Source organism: Mus musculus, chromosome 4 (assembly GCF_000001635.26).
Source record: "Mus musculus strain C57BL/6J chromosome 4, GRCm38.p6 C57BL/6J".
NCBI lineage: Eukaryota > Metazoa > Chordata > Mammalia > Rodentia > Muridae > Mus > Mus musculus.
This window is the reverse complement of record NC_000070.6, coordinates 130,765,079-130,788,480: the sequence shown is the minus strand read 5'-3', so window position 1 is coordinate 130,788,480 and position 23,402 is coordinate 130,765,079. Positions and strand designations below refer to the sequence as shown.

The following is a 23,402-nucleotide window of genomic DNA, read 5'->3' as shown; positions in this document are numbered from 1 at the left end:
TGGCTCTGAGGGCCCCCCACTCTTCAGTTGGAGAACCCCAGGGCTTAGAGGTCAGGAACTCGCTTCTGGCCTCACAGGTGGGAAGTGTGTGGGCCAGGATTTGAACCAGGAATCTTGACCCAGATCTTTAGAAATAAACAAGTTTACATTGTCTAGGTATGAGTATGTGAGGAGGGGACTTGGACGAAGGTGGCTTTGCAAGCCAGAAGAAGGCATCAGATCCTCTGGAGGTACAGGTAGCCATCAGATCTGATGTGACTGCAAAGACCCCAAATTCAGGTCCTCTAAAAGCATTGCAAGTTTGCTTAACTATTCAACCATCTCTGGCCTTAAAAAATAAATTAATTAATTAAAAGTAAAACTAAATAAATAGAGACGGTGTCACAATGTAACCCAGGCTAGGCTGAAATTCTTTCAGTAGGCCAGGCTGTCCTTGAGCTAACAGAGATCTGCCTGACTCTGCTTTTGAGTGCTGAGATCAAAGGCGTGCGTCACCATTGTGTAACCTCAGTACTGGATGGTCACCTTGGGACAGGGGGTCCTCACAAGCATCTCCTGCATTTTTTCAGCCCCTCCCCTCTCCTACTCAAACTTCTCTTTTACCCCAAGAGTCAGGACGGAGGTCAGCATCAAGATTTACTTCTGGGAAAGGCTTGGTGAAACAAGGCTGAGGAGTCAATGACCCCACACACACACACGTGTAGGAACTGAAACAGGATCCTAGGAGGACAGGGAGGAACCAGAATTATCTTTGCAGAACTTGGAGAGGCTCAGAGGTCATCCTTTGCCCTCATGTGGCAATCCAGCATGGGCAGCAGCTGGTAGCCACAGTGCCCAATTGTCCCTCAGGTCCATGGACATGTGGAGAAAAAAGTCCGAGTCTTCATGTCTGGGATGGCCGTGGATGGACCAGTAGAAGCCCCAAGACTCCAACCGGTCCCTTGGCAGCACAAAGAATCTGGGCCAGAGCTGCCAGAGCTGCGGGAAGGCACATGAGGGTTCCAGACCTGCAGCTGGGAAGGGGAAGGGAGATGGTGGGATGGGCTCTGGGAAGCCTGAGCTGCCCAGAGCTACCCTGAGGTAGCACAGAACCTTGAAAGGGGGTTGTTCGAGTGAGGGGCCTGAGGCCGCAGCCATACTGTTTCAACAGCCATTCCCATCCCAGCCTGGTGCCCGGATGAGGCTTTCCCCCTGGGGAAATCTAGGAGGTCTTCCTAGCAGTGGCATCTCCTGGGAGGCTGGGGCAGACAAGTGGTCTGAAGGCGCCTGGAGCATGGCCTGGAGCTTCATCCTGACGCTCCGTTAGTGCAGAGGCAGGAGCCCTATCTGAGAATCTTAGATTAAGCATTGTTGTTTTTCTTTGAGAGATGGACAGAATTGCCTGTTCCACCCCGACAGGACTCAACAGACCATAGAACAGCCCCATCCGAGCCCAGCATGTGTGACCCACTCAAAAGCAGCTGTATCTTCAAAAAGCCCCAGTGCAGGTGACTCAGAGAAGCTGCATCCCCTCCGAGTCCGGGGACAGCTACCCTACTGCAGAATGCCCCTCCACTCCGGGTTATTATTTCCACCTTATATTAACTCACACCAGAACGGGCCCCATCTCCTGAAGGTGTGGTGTGACTGGTCATTGTAACTCCTCTTCAGATGGCAATTGTCCTGTCCAAAGAGGAGAAAGTAGCTTGCCTCGACCTGCCCAGGCCACTTCATCTGTCCAGTTCACACGGAGAAAGGAGAGTCGTAGAAAGTGAGGTCATAGGTACCTTGCCACACAGTCTATAGCTGAGCTGGGGACCGGATGTCTCTTCATCCTGGGGTCCCCTCTCAGGTTATCTGGTAGCCTTGTCCACGTCTTACCAGCTGCCCCTGATCTGTAAAGTCTTAGGACCTGGTCACCTCTGCCTGAGACCCTGGCTGAGGTCACAGAACTAGGAAGGCTTGTGGGGAAGGTAGGCCTAACCCAGGCTCACACCTGATCTCTTTCCTGTGTTGGGGACCCAAGGACTGACTGGGGAAGAAGGCAGGAGGAGGGAGATGGGAAAGGAGAAAGGACTACGAGGAAGAAGAGAGAAAAGACAGGAAATGAGGGGGCAAGAGAGGGAGGGGAGAAGAAAAAGGGAGAAGGGGAGAGAGAAGGAGGGAAGGGCGTTACCTCAGAGGCTTCTCCTTCCATAGCACACCGGAGCTTCTGGGAATAAATTGCACATTTAAAGTCATTTTCCTGGAAGGAAAAAAAAAAAAAGCCAAAAAAAACAAAAAACCTCCTAAAAATATACTTTCCTGTCTCACCCCATCTTGAGACTGGATCTGAGAGCTGCAGATCCTGCCTCCCCCCTGGACTGCGTGGCTCGACTGTTGTCCATGCTCTCTCGGCACAGCTGCTGTTTGAGATTAGTACATCTTAGGTTTGGGGCGATCCTGTGAAACTGGCATCCAGCCCTGCCACTGTTGACTCCAACCCCCACCCCAGGGTGAGGCAGAAGTCTGCTGCGTAAGGTGACAGGGAAGCAGTAACTTGTAGCTACCCTCAGGTGAGGGCCGTCCTGCTCTGTCACCAGCAGACTTTTGTCCTCCTTGCCTAGATGGGGGTTGGCAGGGGAACCTGGCAACAGGGGACAGGCTTGTGGTTGAGTCCTGCAGCCATCCTGATATTCAGAATCCAAGTGATGGCACAGAGGTGGATCCCACCACTACCACAGGAGGCTGGCAACTGATTGAGAGTTACTCTCTGCCTGAAACGGAGCGACAGGTTGAGATACCTCTCAGGGGCCAGGGAGTGAGCAGCTGGAGTGGGTAGCAATGGGGCTGGGTTTCTCCCAGGTGTCTGGAGCCTCTGCCCACAGAGTGCCAGGTACAACTTCCACAGTGCCACATGTGACCTTATGATCTGCATCACTGTGTACTTTGGTTCAAGGGGAGAGCACCACCAGGCAGGACCCTTGGGGCCCCCAAGTGAGTTGCTTGGTAAAGCTCCACTGTCTCCATTAAGTGGCCCAGTTTTGGAGATGTGACAGTCACCCTAGCAAAGAAACTGAGTGCCTCTGTACAGCTAGGGAAGTGAGGGGTAGTGTTCTCTTCCAGATGTGCGCCCAGCTCAGGGTCAGGGGCTTCCATATGTCCAGTGAAGTAGTTTTTCTCCTCCCATTTTGCACAGGAGGAGGAGAAAGCTACAGAGACTCACGGAGCGGGGGCAATGAAGCTCGTGGTTACGAAAACACTTGGAGGTTTGGGCTGTGCTGTTTGGGAGCTTGGGTAAGTCCCCTGGGGCCAGGACCCCCCAAGGGCTACCTTGGAGCTGCGAGTGCTCTTCTCAGGCCCCACCAGGTGACAAGTGGGGAAACGGCAGAGGCTCCTCACAGGGGTCACATAGAGCAAATCCAAACTGGATCTGAGCCAGATGTGTGAGCTTGGATTCCCACCCCCAGATGGTGAAGGTCTGGCATGCACACTTCCTTCCTGGGGAGGAATGAAGAAGAAACAAACCTCACTCTACTTCCAGATCTTGAAAGGCAGGCCCTGAAGACTCCGGAGTGTCTGGTTTAGGCAGCAGCACCCTCATGTGACCAGACCTGGTAACTACCAGAAGTCACAAGTTTCTTGCAACTAGCTCGGTGAATTTTATTTCTGTGCAGCTGTTTTGGAGGGTTTGCAATTTAGTTTTTTTTTTTTTTTTTCATTTTATCTGTGGGCCTTTTGTCTACCTGTCTGTCCTTGCACTACACGTATATGGTGCCTAAATTTAGAGACCAGAAAAGAGCATCATACTATCTGAATCTGGAGTTAGGGGTGGGTGCCACGGGAGTGCTGGGAATTGAACCCTGGTCGTGTGTGTGTGTGTGTGTGTGTACAAGGGTGTCCCTGGAGTCCAGATGAAGGCTTCAGATCCCATGGAGCTGGAGTCACAGGCAGTTATGAGGCTCTTTATTTGCGAGTGCTGGGAATTGAACCCTGGTCGTGTGTGTGTGTGTGTGTGTGTGTGTGTGTGTGTGTGTGTACAAGGGTGTCCCTGGAGTCCAGATGAAGGGTGTGTGTGTGTGTGTGTGTGTGTGTGTGTGTGTGTACAAGGGTGTCCCTGGAGTCCAGATGAAGGCTTCAGATCCCATGGAGCTGGAGTCACAGGCAGTTATGAGGCTCTTTATTTGCGTGCTGAGGTTAAACTCGGGTCCTCTGCAAGAGTAGCATGTGTGTGTGTGTGTGTTCGTGTACATACATGTGGGCGCATGTTTGTTCCACAGTGTGCAGGTATCTAAGAGGTCAATTCATGGGAGCCAGTTCTCTTCCTCTCAACATGTGGGTTCAGGGGATCAAACTCAGTCACCAGAGTTGGTAACAAGCACCTTTACCCACACTGAGCCCTCTCATAGGCCTCTGCTGCAACTCTATAAGGTAGGAATCCCTAGGCTACACAGGCAATGGCAGGGCGAGATGTATAAACAGAGCACTGGATCCAGAGTCAGGAGAGTCAGATAAAACTCTGGCTTGGTTTTCAGGGTACACCAAACCTGAGTTTCATCTCTTCTGCTATATGAGCTGAAACATCCGTGGACTCCCTCCTGGTTGGCTCAAGGATGAGGGGTGGACACAGCCTGGGAGCCCAGCTTGCCCCATCAAACAGCCCTGCGGAGGGAGGATATCACGAAGTGTCTCATCTGAATGTGGAACCTTGGCTTATGGATCTGGAGTGGGCCTTCCCATGTCAGCGGAGTTCGTGTCCAGTGAATTGCATTGGACAGACTTCTTTAATCAAAAAAAAAAAAAAAAAAAAAAAAAAAAAAACAGGTTTCGTCTCCTGGGTTTGTTTTTGTTTAAGACGGGTCTCAGGCTGGGATATTCAGTGTAAAGCACTTGCCACCCAAATGTGAGGATAAAGCCCATGTAAAGCCAGATGTACCCACCATATGATGGGAAGAAGAGACAGAATCAGCAAAATAAAACCTGCCTCCAAAAGCCTGGAAGGTAAAGGTGGACAGACAAAGGTCCTCTGGACTGTGCCGTGGAACAATCAAGCATCCTTCCCAAACCTTCCCCGACGGGATCTCATGCAGTCACTCTGGCTCACTGTGTGGCCAAGATGATCTTGGAATTCCTAAACATCTTGTCTCCCAAGTGTTGGGATTTATAAATATGCACTGGCTCAGTTGGCTTTGTTTTTCTACTTCTGAGACACTCGTGTTACTGTAGCTTAAGGCCAGACCCTCCATCCTCCTGCCTTTGCCTCTCTTAGGGTTGATGACAGGCTTCTGGGTTCTTAAGATAGTTCCTGTTCTGTGTGCGTAGCCACCAAGTGGGTGGGTGGGTGGGGGGGGGGGGAGAAGAGGCTGTGGATAGTCTTATAACTAGAAGCTATTAAAATGAAGTCTCCAACCATAAACAGGGAACATGCAAACGTTGCTTGTTACATAATGCATTGGGCACTACTCGGTTACAAAATCTCAATCTACACAACTCCTTCTGAAAGTACTTATTAGTATTCTGGTAGTTTCCCCTTTTACAGAGAATTGGGTCTCAGGGGCAGGTGAGGATTAAAAGCACCATTTAATCCTGACACACGAAAGGCTTGAAACTAGAGACCATCCCCTTTCCAGCAGGGCTTCCACACAGGTGCTTCTCCACTGAAATGCTAATGGAACCAAAATCAAGCAACTACAAGCAAATGCAGAGGGTAATGAGAGTCCCTGGATGTCCCAAACACAGACCCCAGCCACTAGCCACCTCCCCTCAGCATATCCCTGCTCTGGGAAGTCCCAACAGGCAAGGCCAGGGCACCGCCCAACTCCCAACTGTTAAAGCAGAATCAGGCCTTCAACTGGAAACCATCACTTCTCCTTTCTGTCCAGGAGGCCTCGATGGCATATTATTGACTAGAGGCCCCAACAAGCAGGAGGCCAGGTGAAATTTCAGGTTCTCTGGTCTTTCTGGCTAAACCTTTGTCAATTTTTGCCAAAGGTGACTCTTGACTAACAGCTGGGTGGAGGAAGGGTGGACATCCTGAGAACAGGAGCTACTGTGAGCCCAGGGGCTCTCAATCTGAGGGTAATCAGAGCAAGCTAGACACTGAATAGCCTGAGTGGGCATTCCCAGCTATGGGACTATCAGTCTCAGAAAGAATACTTCCCAATGCCAAAAATGCCAGAAGCCAAAATGAAAACCCCGCAGGATGGTCAGCAGGACAGGGCAGTCAGCCACAGGCACAGACTTGCAAAGAGGTGCAGGAGACCCACATTGAGGATTTCTGAGCAAGCTGGGTACTTCCTTCCCTCTCTCAATCTTCTAGTTTTCAAGACAAGGGTCTCTGTGTAGCCCAGGCTGTCCAAGAACTCGATCTAATAGACCAGGCTGGCCAGGAACTCTAGAGATCTGCCTCCCTCTGCTGGACTTGAAGCCACCACATCACGCTTGTCTGGCAATTTTCTCTGAACGGAAACAGTCCTTCCCAGGAGGGGAGGTTCATGAGACTCAGGTGGTGAACAAAAGCTCACATTTAGGAAAGCAAAAACTGAAGATTCTCAAGGTTATCTCCCCAGCTTTTATACAAGGCTCGACTGTGCAACTGCTTACATGTTCTGCAGAGAGCCTCAGGTTACAGCATGGGCTGGGGAAAAGAGAGGCTGCTCTGTGATGCAGCTGTGAGTGACCCCTTGTTAGTGACCCAGTAAAAATTCACCCATCTCGTGTGTGTTCATCCCCAGGAAAAGACTATCACTTCGAAATCAGACATGAGGCAAACTGAACTCAACCTCTCAGGACAAATTAGGCTGAGAAGCCATCAGCTTGAAACCCCAACCCCACTCTACTCCTCCACCCTTCTTCTCCATCTGAGCAGCTGCAGAGGCAGGCTGGAGCAGAGGCAGAGGCAGAGGCAGGCTAGAGCAGGGCTTGCCTGAGCAGGTTTGAGAAGTGAGAGCAGTACAAATTCAGATTCCAAAGTTCTGTATTTTTTTCAAAATAAAGATCACACATTGTTTAGAGACAATCTACACAAGAGTTACAAAAAATAGTTGCCCAGGCATAAGCATACACAGGTTTGTTAATTATACACATATGGTTACAAGTGTGCTTGCAAAAAGTTCATTGGAAATATACACAAGGCTCTGGAAATGTACACCGTGTAGTGTTACAGTCTATATTCAAACGAGGGTTGACAGTATGTTACATTCACTTACAAGTAGACAAAATGCAAAATACAGCTCATCTGTACAAAACGGAGGGCGAGTCACTTTACAAGGGGTGGCGCTGAGCAGGGAGGGGGCAGGCGAAACTTCTGCACATCCTTTTTGACTGTCACAAAATAAGCGAAACATTACCTTTTTTAGGATTAAAAAAAAAGGGGGGGGGGGGACACTAGTGTGAACTGAAGCATCTGAAGTAACATTTAGAAAGGCTCTCACTACCGTCTTGACTAGCTGACAAATAAACCAAGCTATTTTTTTTTCCTTTTTAAACATTAACTAGGCTGTATAAAGAACATTTATTCCTTCAAAAGAAAAAAATTTACTTCTGGTTGAAATTACAATTTACAATATACAACACTATCTGCTACGACCATAAAAGGTGGGATATACAGAGTGCACGGGCTGGCTGATTCTCTTCTTACCAAAAACGTGTTCGTGTTGATCAAACTCCTCCACATTTACATTACAGGTATACAAATGTACAATTGTACAATCAAAAGTATGTCCGACTACTAGGGTACATTATAGATACAGATTAGACATCAAAACAGGAAAATACTACAAATCCGTATATATGCAAAGTCTACACAAGTATACACTATGTATCTATAGAAGCCAGACCAGGGCCGAGCTGGGTATTCTCTCATGCTAAACAGTCAGATCCTGCTTCCCAGTGTTCACACAGGCAACCACAGGCAGCAAGTGGCCATGCCCACTGGCCTTGGGCCTCTGGGGTCCCCGCTCCTCCTGGATCTGCAGCTACCACCTCCCTCAGCACGAGGTCATCTCCAAAAAAAGAGCGTCATAAACTCCATATCACAGGCTGATGCTCTAGCAACTCTGAAACGTTCCCATTTCATATATGTATATATGTATATATATATATATTTTATAAACAGTGTTAAATGCCAGTTTGAGATCATTTAACTAAAATTCAAATTTCTCAGGTTTTTTTTTTTTAATAATAAAATGAGGAGGTGGGGAAGAGCTATTTGCAAAACTTGCCACAAGGCAAATGAGTTAAAAACCTTTTTTTGTCTTTTTTTTTAACTTTTTTTGTTAAACCAACCACCCTGAAAGTGTCCACATGTGGAATATAGATACAACATTGAACAAAGCATGTGGCCTCCCATGTACACTGATTACCTATGTACAAGTTCCTATACACCAGTAAACAGCAGGGCAATTAGTCAATTAAAAAAAATAATTAGTACATGTTATGTGTAATAAAATGAAATTTACAAAGGCCTTTCCACAAGTGGATCTGATTCTGTTTTTTGGAGGAGGGAGCAATCCCGGAGCAACCGTTGCCCACTTCCGACGCTGAGCTGGGCACCTCTGGTTGCTGGTTGGATCTGCCAGGGTCAGTGAGGTCAGCGGGACAGGGACGTGGGTGCACTGTTCAGATGATACCATTAGGGGGACCACAAATGGGCCCCAAGTCCACGCCATTCTTCATGTAGTACTTCTCGAGCTTGGCCAGGATGTGCTTGCCATAGGTGTACTTTCGAAGCGTCGCAATGTGTGGCCGGATCTGGAGAGGACAGTGTGGGTATTACTCTTGGCTGGAGAGGCACCTCCAGACCCTTCCCAGACAGACCCAGACACAGAATATACAGTGTACATATATAGTGCTTCATCCCGAAAGGTACTCCTGTCCTCTTATTGCTAGCAAGCCACGAGGTAAAGACGGGAGCTCTTGCCCTAAGCACTGACAAAGGACAGAGAACCATGACAGAATAGCCTATGCCAGCCAGCTGCACGTAGAAAACCAGGTTGTCCTGACAGTTGGGGCTTCCTTTGGGGAACCAGATGTCTGAACTCACCACCAGATCCCTGCCTCGCCAGGGCACAGGATTTCTTCCAGTTAACAGTGACCAATTGCACTGGCTAGTTTTTACATCAACTTTACAAGTTAGACTCATTATGGTAGAGGAAACCTCAATTGAGAAAATGCCCCCACCTAATTGGGCTGTGTGTGGACAAGCCTGTGACGCATTTTCTTGTTTGATGATTGATGTGAGTGGTACCACCATGTGCGGGTGGTTCTGGGTGCTCTAAGAAAGCAGGCTGAGCAAACTACTGGGACCAAGCCAAGAAGCAGCAGTCCCCGTGACTTCTGAATCAGCCAGTGCCAGAGCTTCCTGCCCTGCCTGCCTTGGATGATGGAAAAACTGTAAGATGAAACAAATCCCTTCCTGCTCAGCTGCTTTTGGTGTTGTTCACAACAGCAACAGAAACCCTAAGACATAACTTGGTACCAGGTCAGTAGTGCTGGGAGTGCTAAGGAGGATTGTGGTAGCACCTGAAGTTTGGGCTGGAAAAGCCACCGTATGCTCAGAGCTTAGTGGGCTTCTGTGGGAGCTTTAAGATAATGTTGCTAGCAGTACAGACAAAAAAGCACTATTTGTTAAGCGTCTGAGGGAAGCAAGGGCTCTACTGGGGCCATTTAAGTGATATTTGTATTAACCGCTGAAGTGAAACCTTTGCTTTGCTGGTACAATTGATACTGGTCAGCTGGGGCTGTGATTAAGAAAAGATCAGCAGCGGGGCGGTGGTGGCGCACGCCTTTAATCCCAGCACTTGGGAGGCAGAGGCAGGTGGATCTCTGAGTTCGAGGCCAGCCTGGTCTACAGAGTGAGTTCCAGGACAGCCAGGGCTACACAGAGAAACCCTGTCTTGAAAAACCAAAACAAACAAAAAACAAAAAACAAAAAAAAAGAAGAAGAGACCGGCATCAGTGAAGCAAATCTTCCGAGAGCATTTCCTCAGGGTCAGTACACAGACGCTGTAGCCCAGGAGTCAAGGGGCTCGTCATGCTGCAACAAACCTTGGTAACGTGTAAGACACTCTTGCCTGTTAAGAGGTCATGGAACGACTCTGAACCTTGGCACTGTGAGAGGATAGGAGGGGCCGCTGATGGGGTGCAGCCTCAGTGGGTAGAAGGCCTAAGATGCAATGAAGCATGAGAGAAGTTGAAGCTTGGTAATAACATGGCAGGGTCAGAATCCCTGAAGAATACTCCGGAGAGGTTACTGGTAAAGGTGGAGACCAATACAGTCCTTAATGCTGCTTCAAGGATATTGAAGAATATTTACACTAGACTAGGAGGACAAGGGAGTAGGCTCAGATAAGAATATTTACACTGGACTAGCACAAGGCCCAAGATGAATACAGTTGAGGAATATATTGTATTCCTTTTATCTTGGTCATCCTGATAAACCCCTAGACACAGTGACTATGGGACTTTCTGTATTGCTTGTTTGTTCCTTGACGACTTCATCCTCGACCTAGAACTGATCCTACTCTTCGCATATACCTAGAATGGTATAAATGCAGACTGACAACAAGTAAACCCGCCTCAGCACTGGCTGGAGTCATGTTACAATGGTGTCTAAGCGTCCTTTCTTTCTTTAATTCTCCCTCCCTCCCTCCCTCTCTCCCCGTTGACTGCTGGCTAAGCTGGCTTGGCCCCAGCTATGCAGTGCAGCCAGCCGAAGACTAGGAGATAACTAAGCGGGCTGTGGGGGACTGTGGGGGGCTTGTCCAAGCCCTCGGGGGGGGACCCAAAAGACCCCGGTGAATCCAGAACTCTCACTGCTGGGCTTTGGTTTTGCTTTGAGTCACTGTGCCCTACTCTGCCTTCTTGGACTAAGAAAGGATTTAACTTAGTTTGCTCTTACAGGAGCCAGCTGAGAGACTTTCAGAGTTTTAGGGACTATGGATATTTTAGAGGCTTGAACTTTTAAAGAGACTGGATATTTTAAAGAAACTGAACTTTTAAAGTATTTGTAAAGACTACAGGGCTTTAAACATTGAAATGTTTTATATTATGAGGTTAATATTAATAAGAGATCTTGGAGATGAACAGGGTTAAATTAAGCTGACAAGGGGCTGACTGCTGGCTAGTTTTTAATGTCAACATGATACAAGCTAGTTACTTTAGAAGGAACCTTGGTTGAGAAAATGCCCCCACCTGATTGGCCTGTGGGCGGGACACCCCTGGCTGCTATAAACAATCAGATTGAACAAGGCAAGCCAGCAAGCAGCACTCCTCCTGCCTCCAGGTTCCTGCTGTTCAATTCCCTCAACAATGGAGTAGGCTAAGTGTCTGTTTTAAAGATGAGGTAGCCCCTTTCCTTCCCAAGCTGCTTGTGGTCATTGTGCTTGATCACAGCAATAAATAAATAAATAGAAAAGGAAAGAGACAAGTGAAGAGGGCAGACACTGTGCCAATGCAGCTCAAGGACAGAGCGGATCTGACTGTCTGTCTTTCCAAAGACAAACTAGGGATAAGGAAGCGCAAAGGCATCACAACCCAGAAACCCATTCTTCCAACCTCACGGTAGTCACCACTCCCCAGCCCTAACCCCCATGCCTTACTCCTCCATCCGGGCATTCATGTGCACCCAGGTGAGAGAGGACCTCACTTGGAGCGCAGAGACAGCTACAGTGCTGACTTCCTTCTGCTCAGATATTAATCTTTCCACTCAGGAAACAGAAGATGGGGTAAGGGGTGTTTTAACTGTTCCCAACCCCAAATCATAAAAATCTCAAGGAGTACCATGCCAAAGGAGAGGGGTGAAGCCTACAAGGTCAGCAGTTAGTCTGCTCAACTGCAAGCTCAGAGCAAGGAAAGGGCCAAGGAGCTCTAGAAATTGCTATGAACCCACAAAGACTACAGGCTAGAAAATAGTACACCTCTATCTGGGTATCTACAGGGACAGTGGATGGCAACAAATTGTTCTATGTAGCAATCTATATACCTTCCCAAGTTTTCCTATTCAAAGGACCTGCACCCCCAGGTGTAGTAAGAACCCAGTATTCAAGAAGGGCTTCTCAAAGACTCAAGTGTCCTTGTTTGTGCCACCTCCCCACCTCAAACACCCCCATATGAGTGTAATCTAGCTTTTACGGTTCTGAACCTTCACACAGCCCTACTGCACTCCCCCCCCCCCCCACACGACCTAACTGTATGCAGACAGATCCTGGCCTCTTGATTCCAGCTTCTACTGACCACTTCTCTTCAGTCTGAAAAACACTACCAGCTATTAGCTCAGCTGCTTCCATAACTTCCCCTGAAGCTACAGTGGTGGTGCATGAGCAAGACGATTATTTAAAGCACAGTCCTGGGTATGAATGATTGTTCCGTGGGTAAAGTCACTTGCCACTAAGCCTGACAACCTCCAGGTTTCATTCTCAGAGCCCACAGGGTAGAAGAAATCAAGTATGCTGTCCTCTGGCCTTCATATGCACGCTGAAGCACACATATAACGTGTCTCCTCTCTGGTCCCCAGGTCTTCATCACTGTGCGCCTACTTCCAGCTCCTACATACACTAGCCTCGCCTCACAGCACCTTCACACACAAGCAAGGTGTGAGACTCAGCCTCAAGTGCTCCAGGCTGCACCAGCCTTCAACTGCCACCATCTGCACACTGGCTGGTAGTGGAATTGGTCTGAATCAGAGCTGGTGGGATCCTGTCTGGCTCAGAACGAGTCCATAACAAAGATTCTCATTATCGAACTTTGTCCTCAGTGAGGGCAAGTGGGTCATCACCGCCAGACAATAGCAACCCCTCCGCTGAGAAGGCTGAGGGAGCTCAGAGCACCAAGGTGAGGAGTACTGGCTAGAGGCCTTGGAGCTACCTGGGACAAATAGCTGTGGTGCGTGTGCCTTCCCTACCTGTGGATCTCTTGGGTGACTCCACCATCAACTCCCACTCACTGCCTGGGTCTCTGCTCCCTTTCTCCTGTCTAACTCTCCCCAGCCTTGATTCTGCAGTGGAGGCAGTGAGGGCCTCCCGCACGGCCAGCACTGTTTCCCACTGCTCCTGCCACCTGGGCCGGTGGCAGGGACCAGGCCTTAGCCATGTGCATGCTGCCCACCGCCTACACACAGCGAGCAGGCTTCAGCATTGTGACCAGTGAACAAGAGGAAGAATGAAGGAAGGCCTGGGCTGAATAACACACAGCTCAGGTTTGCTGGATTGTCTGGTACCACTTATGAGGAATAAGCAGATTTACCTCCCTGGAAAGGAACAGCAGGAAAGTGTAATGGAATGAGTGGAAAGAGGCAAGGAGCTCCAGGAAGCAGGCTGCCTCTGGACTGATGAGCTGACCTCAGAGACCAGGGAGGGATTTACCTTACAAACAAGTGCAGCACACGCCTACAATTCCAGCCCTTAGACAGCTAAGGCACAAAGAGCCTGATTTTAAGGCCAGCAACAAAGTAACCCCTCCAAACACAGGCGGATGTGGCTTAGTGGCAGAATGCTAGCCTAGCATGCACCAGGCCCACCCCAGAACATTTGAACACAGGAAATAAGCTTCTTAAGGACCAACAACTTCAGTGGGTAAAGGGCACCTGTCATCAAACCTAACCACCTCAGTGCGATGGAGACGTGCACCCTAACATCCACACTCAACAAAATGTTACAAAACATGTAGCACATAGGTATGCTTTCAGACAAAACACCCATACCCATAAGAGAAAAGAAAAATGAAGAAAATTAAAGGAAAAAGGAAAATCCCAGAAATAAGACTCCCACAGTGGTGAGGGCAGGAAGGGGAAGCAGAGACCACAGTGACTCCACACAGGACGAGCAGGCGACACAGAACAAGCCTGGCACAAAACCACAAACAAGCCCAATCAGTGTCTGCTGCCCTCTGCACACTCTGGGCTGGTACCCAACTTGCTTACCTTGTGCATGACAATCTTCCGCTGACCCGGCTCAGCCACATCGATCATCTTCTGGACCACATAGTTAGCATACTGATCCTTCATCATGGTGTATAAGGCACTGTGGGGACCGTCGTTCATGGTGCACACCTCATCAATGAGCACAGCACGCTCTGTACGTGAGGCGTGAGTAACACACTTCTCCACAACATTGCTGTCATGAGACAAATGGAGAAAAACAATCAGAAAACATCCCCTCTTAGGCTACATCTGTCAGGATGGACATTGAGGGGAGATGGCACACATAGGGAGGGAACTCATTTCCCCAGGGTCTGGCTCTGTAAAATCCATGTTTTGATCAGAAACACTGGGGTACCAAGCAGTGAGTCATCTGAGCCCCAGTGCTCCAGGAGAGAGGCCCTGGCCTGCTGACACGAGAAGTAATGATCTTGAGAAGCCAGCAGACTGACACACAAGGCTCACCACAGAGCTTTCTAATAGCTCAGCTGGCTCACAATCACTATTTCAACACGAATCAAGACTTAGGACGATGTCCTTGCATTGGTGAGCTCACGCTGGGCTTGTCACACAGCTTCTGTGCAGGACACAGACACTGGGAAATAAATGGCAGTAGTCCAGGATCAGAGAAGGAATTTCATGTTGGCCCACTGAGGGCCCTGTGCTGTGTCAGCACATGTGAGCACCTTGCACAGTTCATCTAGGAGAGCAGTAAAGAAATAAGAGCTTCCACAAAGGCATGGTTTGCTAATAGTAAATGCCTCGCTGCTGCACTGATGGCTAGGCCCTGTCCTGATTGCCTGCCTTTATTAGATGACATGTATCCTCACCGCAGTCCCATGGGCACAGAGCTGTGCAAGTCAACAACAGCATGTGCTTATGTGGGCCACTGTCATTGAGCCCAATACCCAATACCTAGAATAAGTACCGAGCTGGTGGGGACTGGGGCAAAGGAGAGTGTTGGGTCCCAAATCCTCAAAAAGAAAAGACTGAAAAGAAGCCACACCTACCTAAAGCAGACATAACCTCAAGAAACATAACTCCAAAGGTGACCCTTGCAGGCATGTGGCCTGCCAGCCTCTCTATACTAAGTCACACATAAGTGCTTTGATTAATCTACTCCATTTAAGCTCCACATGGGGGCCATGGAAGATGTGCATGAACACCCACACATACCACACACCATGCACCCACACAATTCTAAAAACACAGTTTTAAAAAGATTTCCCTAATTAAAAGTGAGTATTAATAAATATCAATGTAAGAACCTACAACCATTGAGTCATGCTATCTGTCTAGCCAATCCCATAAAAGCTTGGGGAAGAAAATACTGGAAAGCTGAGCAGTATTGTGTTCTATGAGCAGTGAGAAATAACGAATCTGCTCAGAAGACCAGAGGCATGGGAGGCTATGATTTCCCAAGCCTGCCACTCGGAAGCTGAGAAGCGGAGGCCTGGGCAGGGCTGACAAAGGCCCGTTCAGGTCAAGAGGGAGGTGAGTGGGAACACCTCGCAATGCCCACCCAAGGGAGGAAACAAACGCCACAGGACGGCATGCTGGAGACAGCCCTTAGATTCCCTTGGCAACTGCAAAGGAGTAGAAAGAGCACTTAACATATTGCTTGCTTTTTACTTGTAAGATAGAAAAAGAGAACCCACTCCCCCAGATTGTCCTCTAGCTTCCATACATAGACCTGGTGCGGTGCACACGTGTGCGCGCACACGCACACACACACACACACACACACACACACACACATACACACACACACACACACACACATACACGAATGTAAGAACTTAGGGAACGACTCTACAGCTGGAGAGCTGCCCAATCCTTGCTCCCCAGAGCACACACCTTGCAAACTTGTGCTGACTCAATACAAGTACATTGCCTCGGATCTCTGCTACAATTTTGCTTTTATCCTCAGGACGACCATGCTCCAGTACATGTTGGATTACATAATTTCCATACTGATCCTATTTGAGAAGCAAAAAAAACAGGAAAAAAACAAAAACAAAGAAAAAAATACATAAAAAAACAGTTCTGTGGATTCCTAGTTCTCCATCTAATCACTGTTTATCTCTCGTGAGGCAGAGGATGGGGTAATGACATAACAGCTCTGAAGTGCATCTGAATGGGAAGGGACCTGCAAGCAATTTGTAAATAGATCGGTAGTAACAATTCTCTCTTATTACAAAACAAGAACACACTGTGACATGACAGCAGACTATTTTTCTTTATATATTTATGGACCTACTTTCTACCTGGGCTTTTCACAAATGACTAACTACAAAAAAGTAGATCTATAATTATTTTAGAATTGGGAAGGATTATTTGAGGAGTAGAGAAATGTTTTCCTCTAATAGAAAGTGCAAAGGTTCTTCATTACTGTATTTATTAGTAGAAGAGGCAAATGCCAAAGAAGAATCAACCACCATTTGGTTTGTGTGCCAATGGAGTGGAGACCTTCAACCAACTCAAAGGGCACGGCTTCTAATTACTGTCTATATATTACTGGAACACACAAAGATCTGAAGGGCTTTGATGACATGCTAAGGCACCCCCCGCCCCCGGCCTATAGGAGTCCTCTCCTGGCAACCACAGTACCTGCACAAGCTGCTCTGTGTGCTGGTGAAGCTCCTCCAGGATGGGGAGGGTCTGGTCAGGGAGACAGTGCTCTAGGATCCTCTGGATCACCCTACAGCCGTACGGGTGCGTAGACAAAGCAAACACCTGAAGCAGACAGATCCGAGACAATCACTTCAGTGAGGTCACATCATTAACCCACCCCTCCTGCTTCACAGACAAACTTAACCCACTTATGTTGTTTAGAAATGCGTGTAAGTGTCTGAAGTAGCTGAAACCAACTTTTCCAAGAAGTCTAAAATGAAATGGAAATGAGTCAAGGTGATGCAAACTCCTTAGGAGGCAGAGGCAGGTAGACCTCCGAGGTCCACAACAGCCTGTTCTAGAGTTCCAGGACAGTCAGTTACAGAGATAAATTCTGTCTCAAAAAACAAAACAAAAAAAAAAAAAAAAAAAAAAATCGAAAGTGTCAAGCAATTGCCTTTCCAAAAGATAGGATGAAAAACAGGAGGGGGACAAACTGGACATGTGGCTAGCACCTCTAATCTCAGCACTCTAGAGGCAGACGGGGATCTGCTCCAGGGTAGCAAAACTAAACAAAAAGGTTCCAGCAGGAGCTCACTGGTACAGTGCTCGTTCCCTGTGCAGGCACACCACAAAGAAGCCCACATATCAGGAGTGATGATTAAATCTAAATGCTTCCATATAAACAGACAGCTGCACAAAAGGCTGGCTGGGGTGCTGTTAGGTTCAGAGCAATAAGAAAGTACATGAGCATTTAATTGTCCTCTTTGATTTGACTCTTGTGGTACTGGGGATTGAACCAGGGGTTCTTTCTTGTACTAGGCAAGCACCCCACCACTGAGCCGCAACCCAAGCCTACATCCCCAGGATCCTGATTCCAGCTTTTCCTAGAAAGTACTAATGTGAGCGCACAAGAGTTAATGTCTTTAATCCCAGAACGCAGAAAACCAGGATAGGAGTATCATGAGGTTCAATCGAAACACCAAAGTGGTGGTGGTAGTGGTGTGGTGATTCCCACAAGCAGCAGTGGCAGCACTGCACTGAGAGGACCTTCCTCGGATTCAGTGCATGAAGCACTCTCATCTCGATAGCTGCATGGCCCTACAGTTGCTATCTGCAAAGACACAGCCTGCTCATGGTCTACAACAGCTTGTAGTGGGTGGGTCGGTCTAATGCAGCTTGTATTTTAATGCTAACACTGGGTCCTCAAAATATTGCTGACCCCAATGAGAAGATGCTCACACGTACTCAAGCCATGTCATGTGACCTTTCTCCCCAATGTAACTTGTCAATAAAAGGCCAGAGCCAGCGATTGGGCAGTGGAGGGAGTAAGGTGGCACTGGAGTTTTTTGTTTTTTGTTTTTATTTTTGGGGGGTGGGGGGTGGGGGTGGGGGTGGTGGTGGGTGGAGGGACCGAGGAGGAGGAAGCTGCCACAGACCAGAACCACGTGGCAGGGAGAAACAGTTAAGTAACAAGGGGCTTGATAGCTGGGGAATAAGTTGGAAAATAGCCCTAGATTTGCACAATTTAGGCATTTAGCTTATCAATAACCTATCTGGACTGCGCGTCTTTTATATGGACTTATTAGGAACATAAAAATTCCAACACCAGCAGTTAATTTCACTTGGCACCATAGTTTCCAAAACCCACTTCTAAGACTAGGGCTGTCTCCAGACCTCCCTGGCTAGAATGTCTACCCAGCATGTTGCTGGCACCTAGACAGTGGCTCACAGACATCTACACTGCATCTTTATTGTTTTTTTTTTTAATTTTTTTTTTTTACCTCAGTGTGCCTACTGCTAATTAAAACATGCTAAATAGGTCTTTCACCAGATTATTAGCCAAGTGCTAGATCAAAGAAATACAAATAATGAAATCTAAGATGATTGTTATCGTTGATTTCCAAAGTGGCTGAAGCACACCGTAGTGCAGCTGTGGGCCCAGAGTTCCTCACCACTCCTCAAAAACAGCACAGCAGTCATTCTTCTCCTTGGTTTTACTATCCGTACATACTGTTATTAATTTAATGTTTTTATAGATTAAATTATATGCATTTAATTTTTTTAATAGATTGTATTTATGTATGTGTGCCCACCAAAGCCAGGAAGAGGTGTCTAAACCCCCTGGAACTAGTTACAGACAGCTGTGAGTGGTCATGTGGGTGCTGGGAACCAAGCCCATGTCTCCTGCAAGAATAACAAATGATCATAACCAATGAGCCATCTCTCCAGCTCCAATGTCTCTTTCCCCACAACTGATCTAAAACTCCCAGTATCCCCTAGGTTCTTTGTCATCTTAAGCGTGTGGTAAGTGAGCAAGACTCCTGTCCTGAAAGAACTCTAAGCCATTTAAGCACTTCTTTGAGAAATATTTCCTCCTTAAAAAAAACAAAAATTCTTGATTCAAATGCCCAAAAAAGGAAGTTTGCTTAATGCCCTATCCCATTAACTACAGCAAGGTGGGAAAGTTTTTTTTGGTTTGGTTTGTTTGTGTGTGTGTGTTTTTTTTTTGTTTTTTTTTTTTGTTTTTTTTTTGCCAAAAAAAACTAACAATTATATCCAATTTAGAGCCACTCAGAAAATTAATGGCATAATAAAATGACAACTTTAGCCCAGGCATGTCCATACCCACTTGAACGGCTAGAATACTCCAAATTGGGAGCCTAGCCTGGGCTACATGGTAAGATTACATTTCAACAACAAATCAGTGACGGGCCTGGAGGTGAGTGTTCTGCACATTTCAGATCATCAAGCTCCACACACCCTCAGCTGTAAGCAAAGGTACTTGGTTATTTTAAACATGCATTCAATCATGATCTATTAGATTCTATCTTAATTTTTTATATAACAAAAGATTTTAAAAATCGGGAAAATAACTAGCCATGGAAAAAATAATCCTTCAGATATGAATACATCTTAGCAGTTCTGCTGCCAATGGCAGACCCCCCACAGGGTAAAGGGAAGAGACCTGGTCACATGTTCAGGTTGAAACCACTGCACATGACTGCTTCTGACTGACAACATGACCCTAAGTGACTTACCTGCCCCTTGAATGCATCGATGATAAACTGCAAAGACTGGGGCTGTACACACTCAATGCACTTCTGAACCACATGGTTGCCGTTCTGGTCTTTCACACACTTCAGGACATGGCCATCTAGCTCCCGCACCATCTCGTTCTATTGGAGACAAAGATGAGAAGGCACCACCAGAATCACAGGCAGCAATCATCCAGATAGCCCCACTTCCTAACAAGCAGTAAGCACTGCACAGATCCGACAATCAAAGTCAACTATAGCCAAGTAGCAACACAGCAAGTGAGAGAAAGCAGATGGGACATCAAACTTGCCGAGGCACTAACAGCATGACACCAGCAGGGTGTAATGGAAGACACCTCTAACTCCAGGTCTGAGGAGCTGAGGCAGGATTGGAGTTGCTACACAGCAACTTCTAGGCCAGCCTACACTATAACTATCAAAACCTATTTTGAAAAATATGCCCGGGGGGGGGGGGGGGGGGGGGCGCTAGAGAGATGGCTCAGCCGTTAAAAGCACTGACTGCTCTTCCAAAGGTCCTGAGTTCAAATCCCAGCAACCACATGGTGGCTCACAACCATCTGTAATGAGATCTGATGCCCTCTTCTGGTGTGTCTGAAAACAGTTACAATGTACTTACATATAATAAATAAATTTAAAAAAAAAAAAAAAAAACATGCCGGGGTTGGATGGTACAACCTGTACTTTAAGTGCTGATGGGACGGCAATGGGATCAAGAGCTCAAGGCCAGTTTTATCTATAAGTAAGTTCAAGGCCGACCCGAGCTACACGAGACTTCTAAAAACCTAAAAACTACCAAAGTCATCTTCAAATAGAAAAAAGTCATGAGGTGAGCAGGATTGCAAAGCTTATACAATTTAGCACACTTATATCATGACAACCATGTAAGCGTCTATTTTTAATAAGAGTGCTGACTCTAGATTTTACCCAGGTGAGAAAGATCCAAGAGCTGGGTGTGCTATATAGCTCCCTCCTAACAGATCACGTAGGAAGCATGGGAGCAGACAAGTTACAAAATCTGTTCCAAAAGACCTGGACTACCAAGCCTCAAACACAAGGAATGGGGCGCCATGATGCAGCCTGTGTTTGCGAGAAAACCACCTGTCAATTATCACATCTCAAAGGGCTCCTACCTCTGGTAGAGTCAAGGGACACGGGGACAGACACAAAGCAATAGAAAACAAATTTCAGAGCAGTCACACGATGGCTCGCAATTTAAAAGTCAGCAGGAATGGTTTTCTCAGTTCAGTAATGGTGTCCAAAAAGTGAATAAAGACAGCAGATAGACATGTTCAGCAACAATGGATGTTTGGTGTGTGCTGGAACCAACTGAGATTTTGACTGGAGCCTTTTTCATGGGTACTACCTGCCTCATGTCACCTATATGGAAATGCAGGACCTGGCTGGCTGGGCGTCTGCTGATTCTATCTGTACTTATCTGTATTTCTGCTAGAATGCCACAGCCACTTTAGTAACAGGGCACCACTTATGAACTGTGACTGGATCCCTGAGATACTAACTGCAGAGTAAATGAGCCATCCTCTAATAGAAGACATTCATGATCACAATGACTTAGTCAAAGGAGCATGTATTAACCCAACACCAAAGAAGAGCCTTATTTTTGGCCAGGGATACATACTCACAGAACCAATAAAACTTGACTACTAAAATAAAGCATAGTCCACAGCAGAAAAGTAGTCCAAGGCACCACAGAGAAACAGGGCTATTAAAAGGACAAATGTAAGAACTCTGCCTGGTGGCACAAGCCCGTGACCCCAGCTCCTCAGAGGAGGCCAAGCTAGGCAGAAGTCTTTCAAGGCCAGTGGTGGGCAGTTATCCAACCTGTATAAAGCCCTTGCTTCAACCCCAGCACTGCCACAAAAGTGGGAAGAGGAAGAATCGGAGAAAAGGACAGAGAGGAAAAGAAGAGCTTCTGGGAAAGGCATGAAAAGGGGGGAAAGCTGGCAAAACAGCTGCTCAGTGAGACGGGGAAGACACCACGAAAAGGGTGCTTTTGGTAAGTGGCTATCATGATAGAAAAGAAGCTTCCATGTGGAGAAAAAAAAGCAACAGAATTAATGATGAGTCACTGAGTCACAAAACCCTGAGGTTATTAAAACTCATAATGCCCAAGTGAATGACAGATGACAATGAACAACTAATGCTAGCCTCAGGTCTGCCTATGACTACAAATAGCACCTTTCTTGGAGAGTGGGGGCAGGGTCTGGCTATCTAGCTTTCTATGGGTGGCTTCAAACTTAGGGCGATCTTCCTGCATTTGGCTCCCAATGTGCCTGAATTTTACTGTGTACATCCACACTCAGCCAGATAGTGCTTTCTTATCTGTTCTGCACATCTGGCCCAGAGGTCTGTTTCCAATCACACTCACCTTCACAGCACCTTCACACACCAACAAGGTGTGAGACTCAGCCTCAAGTGCTCCAGGCTCTACCAGCCTTCAACTGCCACCATCTGCACACTGGCTGGTAGTGGAATTGGTCTGAATCAGAGCTGGTGGGATCCTGTCTGGCTCAGAACGAGTCCATAACAAAGATTCTCATTATCGAACTTTGTCCTCAGTGAGGGCAAGTGGGTCATCACCGCCAGACAATAGCAACCCCTCCGCTGAGAAGGCTGAGGGAGCTCAGATTTACCTCCCTGTAAAACTAGCTACTCAGGCTACACTGGAACCAGAGAGATGAGGCTGCAAACTATCTGACCATTAGAATCTTGTAAACTAACTGGGCAATTCCTGCTTGTTCTGCTGATGGCAAGCCATGGACACAACCATAAACCAGCAAAGAACCTCCATACTGACAGTCTTCACAGTTCACTGCACGAATCACAGAGAAACAGCAAGAGAAAAGTGAAAAGGAAACTTACAATTACCTGCTGGTCTGAGGGAATAAACTCCAAAGCTTTCTGGATGACTCGGCAGCCGTACATCTGCAGTGCCAATGATAGGACATGGCCTCGAATCCGTTCAGCCAGAGCCAGCTTCTGTTCATGACTGCCAAACTAGACATGATGTATGAGAGACACTATTACTTGAGTAAAAGAGAAAGACCAGAGAAAACAAACCTTAACCTGTGTTGTGCCCAGCCTCTGCCTCTTGCTGTCCTGCCTACAATCAACCATACCTTAAAGAACCCTGAAGAATTAAAGCATTAACATTAATTTCTGAAGGGAAGGAGCTAGACACCTGTTATTCCAAGCCAGCAGCAGGGATGGGACTGTCTTGAAGGTTCCATACACCCAGGAGTGATGTAGTTAATTGTGTTGCATAGGCAGACATGTGCAAGGTCTGTGGTTGGCAAGCCTTTCACCCAAGTCACTCTGCCAAGTGTGAGGTAAAGTACAGACAACACTTTCATGGATTAGTGGTTTTCAAGGACTGCTGACAGTAACGGGAAGCCTTTGAAAAGAGAAGTCAAGGAACCCGAAATGTGACAAAGTTCTCCTGAAAGTTGTTTTCCAACTTTGGCTTTTTGTAGTCATTTGAATACAAAATCACAGACTACCCAAGCCTATATATTCCACGCACGGGTCTAGAGAAGTTCTCTGGCTTACTCTAAATCACAAGACTACACACACACACGCCACACTTGTTCTGACATCCAGCCTTTAGCCCTAAGTCAGTGACATAATGGCAGTGAAGATCGAGAATCAGAGAGGCACAGCTGCCTGTTTCTTAGTACAGCTGAGGACTGAGCAACTGAGTGTCTGCGAGAAGTGGACAGGTAAAGTCTAAGAAAACCACTTTTAAATCTTCATACAAATAAGAAGCCATGAGAAATTTGCAGATGTTGGCAGATAAGCTCAGAGTTCCATCAACTATTCCCAGACCCAATCCTTTCTCT

At 47.2% G+C, this 23,402-nt stretch overlaps 1 protein-coding gene, 1 long non-coding RNA gene and 2 other non-coding genes across 54 annotated transcripts in view; all 4 read right to left on the bottom strand.

Annotated features, from left to right (window-relative positions):
- Positions 1 to 477: 477 nt before the first annotated feature.
- Positions 478 to 4,772, bottom strand: Gm12972. Of its 2 annotated transcripts, none has more exons than XR_001784547.2 (4): positions 2,293 to 4,772; positions 1,767 to 2,191; positions 1,590 to 1,662; positions 478 to 1,013 (listed from the first exon to the last, which is right to left on the bottom strand). It is a non-coding gene; the product is annotated as a predicted gene 12972 (long non-coding RNA). The 2 variants fall into 2 exon arrangements; XR_001784548.2 differs by having other exon boundaries at positions 2,156 to 2,191.
- Positions 4,773 to 6,916: 2,144 nt separating this feature from the next.
- Pum1 (pumilio RNA-binding family member 1) overlaps positions 6,917 to 23,402 on the bottom strand; it is a 118,327-nt gene continuing 101,841 nt past the window's right edge. For 34 of the 50 annotated variants that reach the window (XM_006539296.4, XM_017320460.2, XM_017320461.2 and 31 more), the window contains 6 exons: positions 22,426 to 22,560; positions 19,528 to 19,665; positions 16,484 to 16,609; positions 15,731 to 15,852; positions 13,877 to 14,069; positions 6,917 to 8,709 (listed from right to left, as the gene is read on the bottom strand). In XM_006539296.4, coding sequence (XP_006539359.1) covers positions 8,578 to 8,709; positions 13,877 to 14,069; positions 15,731 to 15,852; positions 16,484 to 16,609; positions 19,528 to 19,665; positions 22,426 to 22,560 — 846 coding nt within the window. In that variant the 3' untranslated portion in view covers positions 6,917 to 8,577. The remainder of the gene's footprint in view (positions 8,710 to 13,876; positions 14,070 to 15,730; positions 15,853 to 16,483; positions 16,610 to 19,527; positions 19,666 to 22,425; positions 22,561 to 23,402) is intronic. The other 16 variants (XM_006539294.4, XM_006539297.4, XM_017320459.2 and 13 more) reach the window with 2 other exon arrangements.
- Gm23711 lies at positions 12,658 to 12,740 on the bottom strand. Its single transcript, XR_003955475.1, has one exon. It is a non-coding gene; the product is annotated as a small nucleolar RNA SNORD103/SNORD85 (small nucleolar RNA).
- On the bottom strand, positions 22,068 to 22,150 carry Gm24091. Its single transcript, XR_003955474.1, has one exon. It is a non-coding gene; the product is annotated as a small nucleolar RNA SNORD103/SNORD85 (small nucleolar RNA).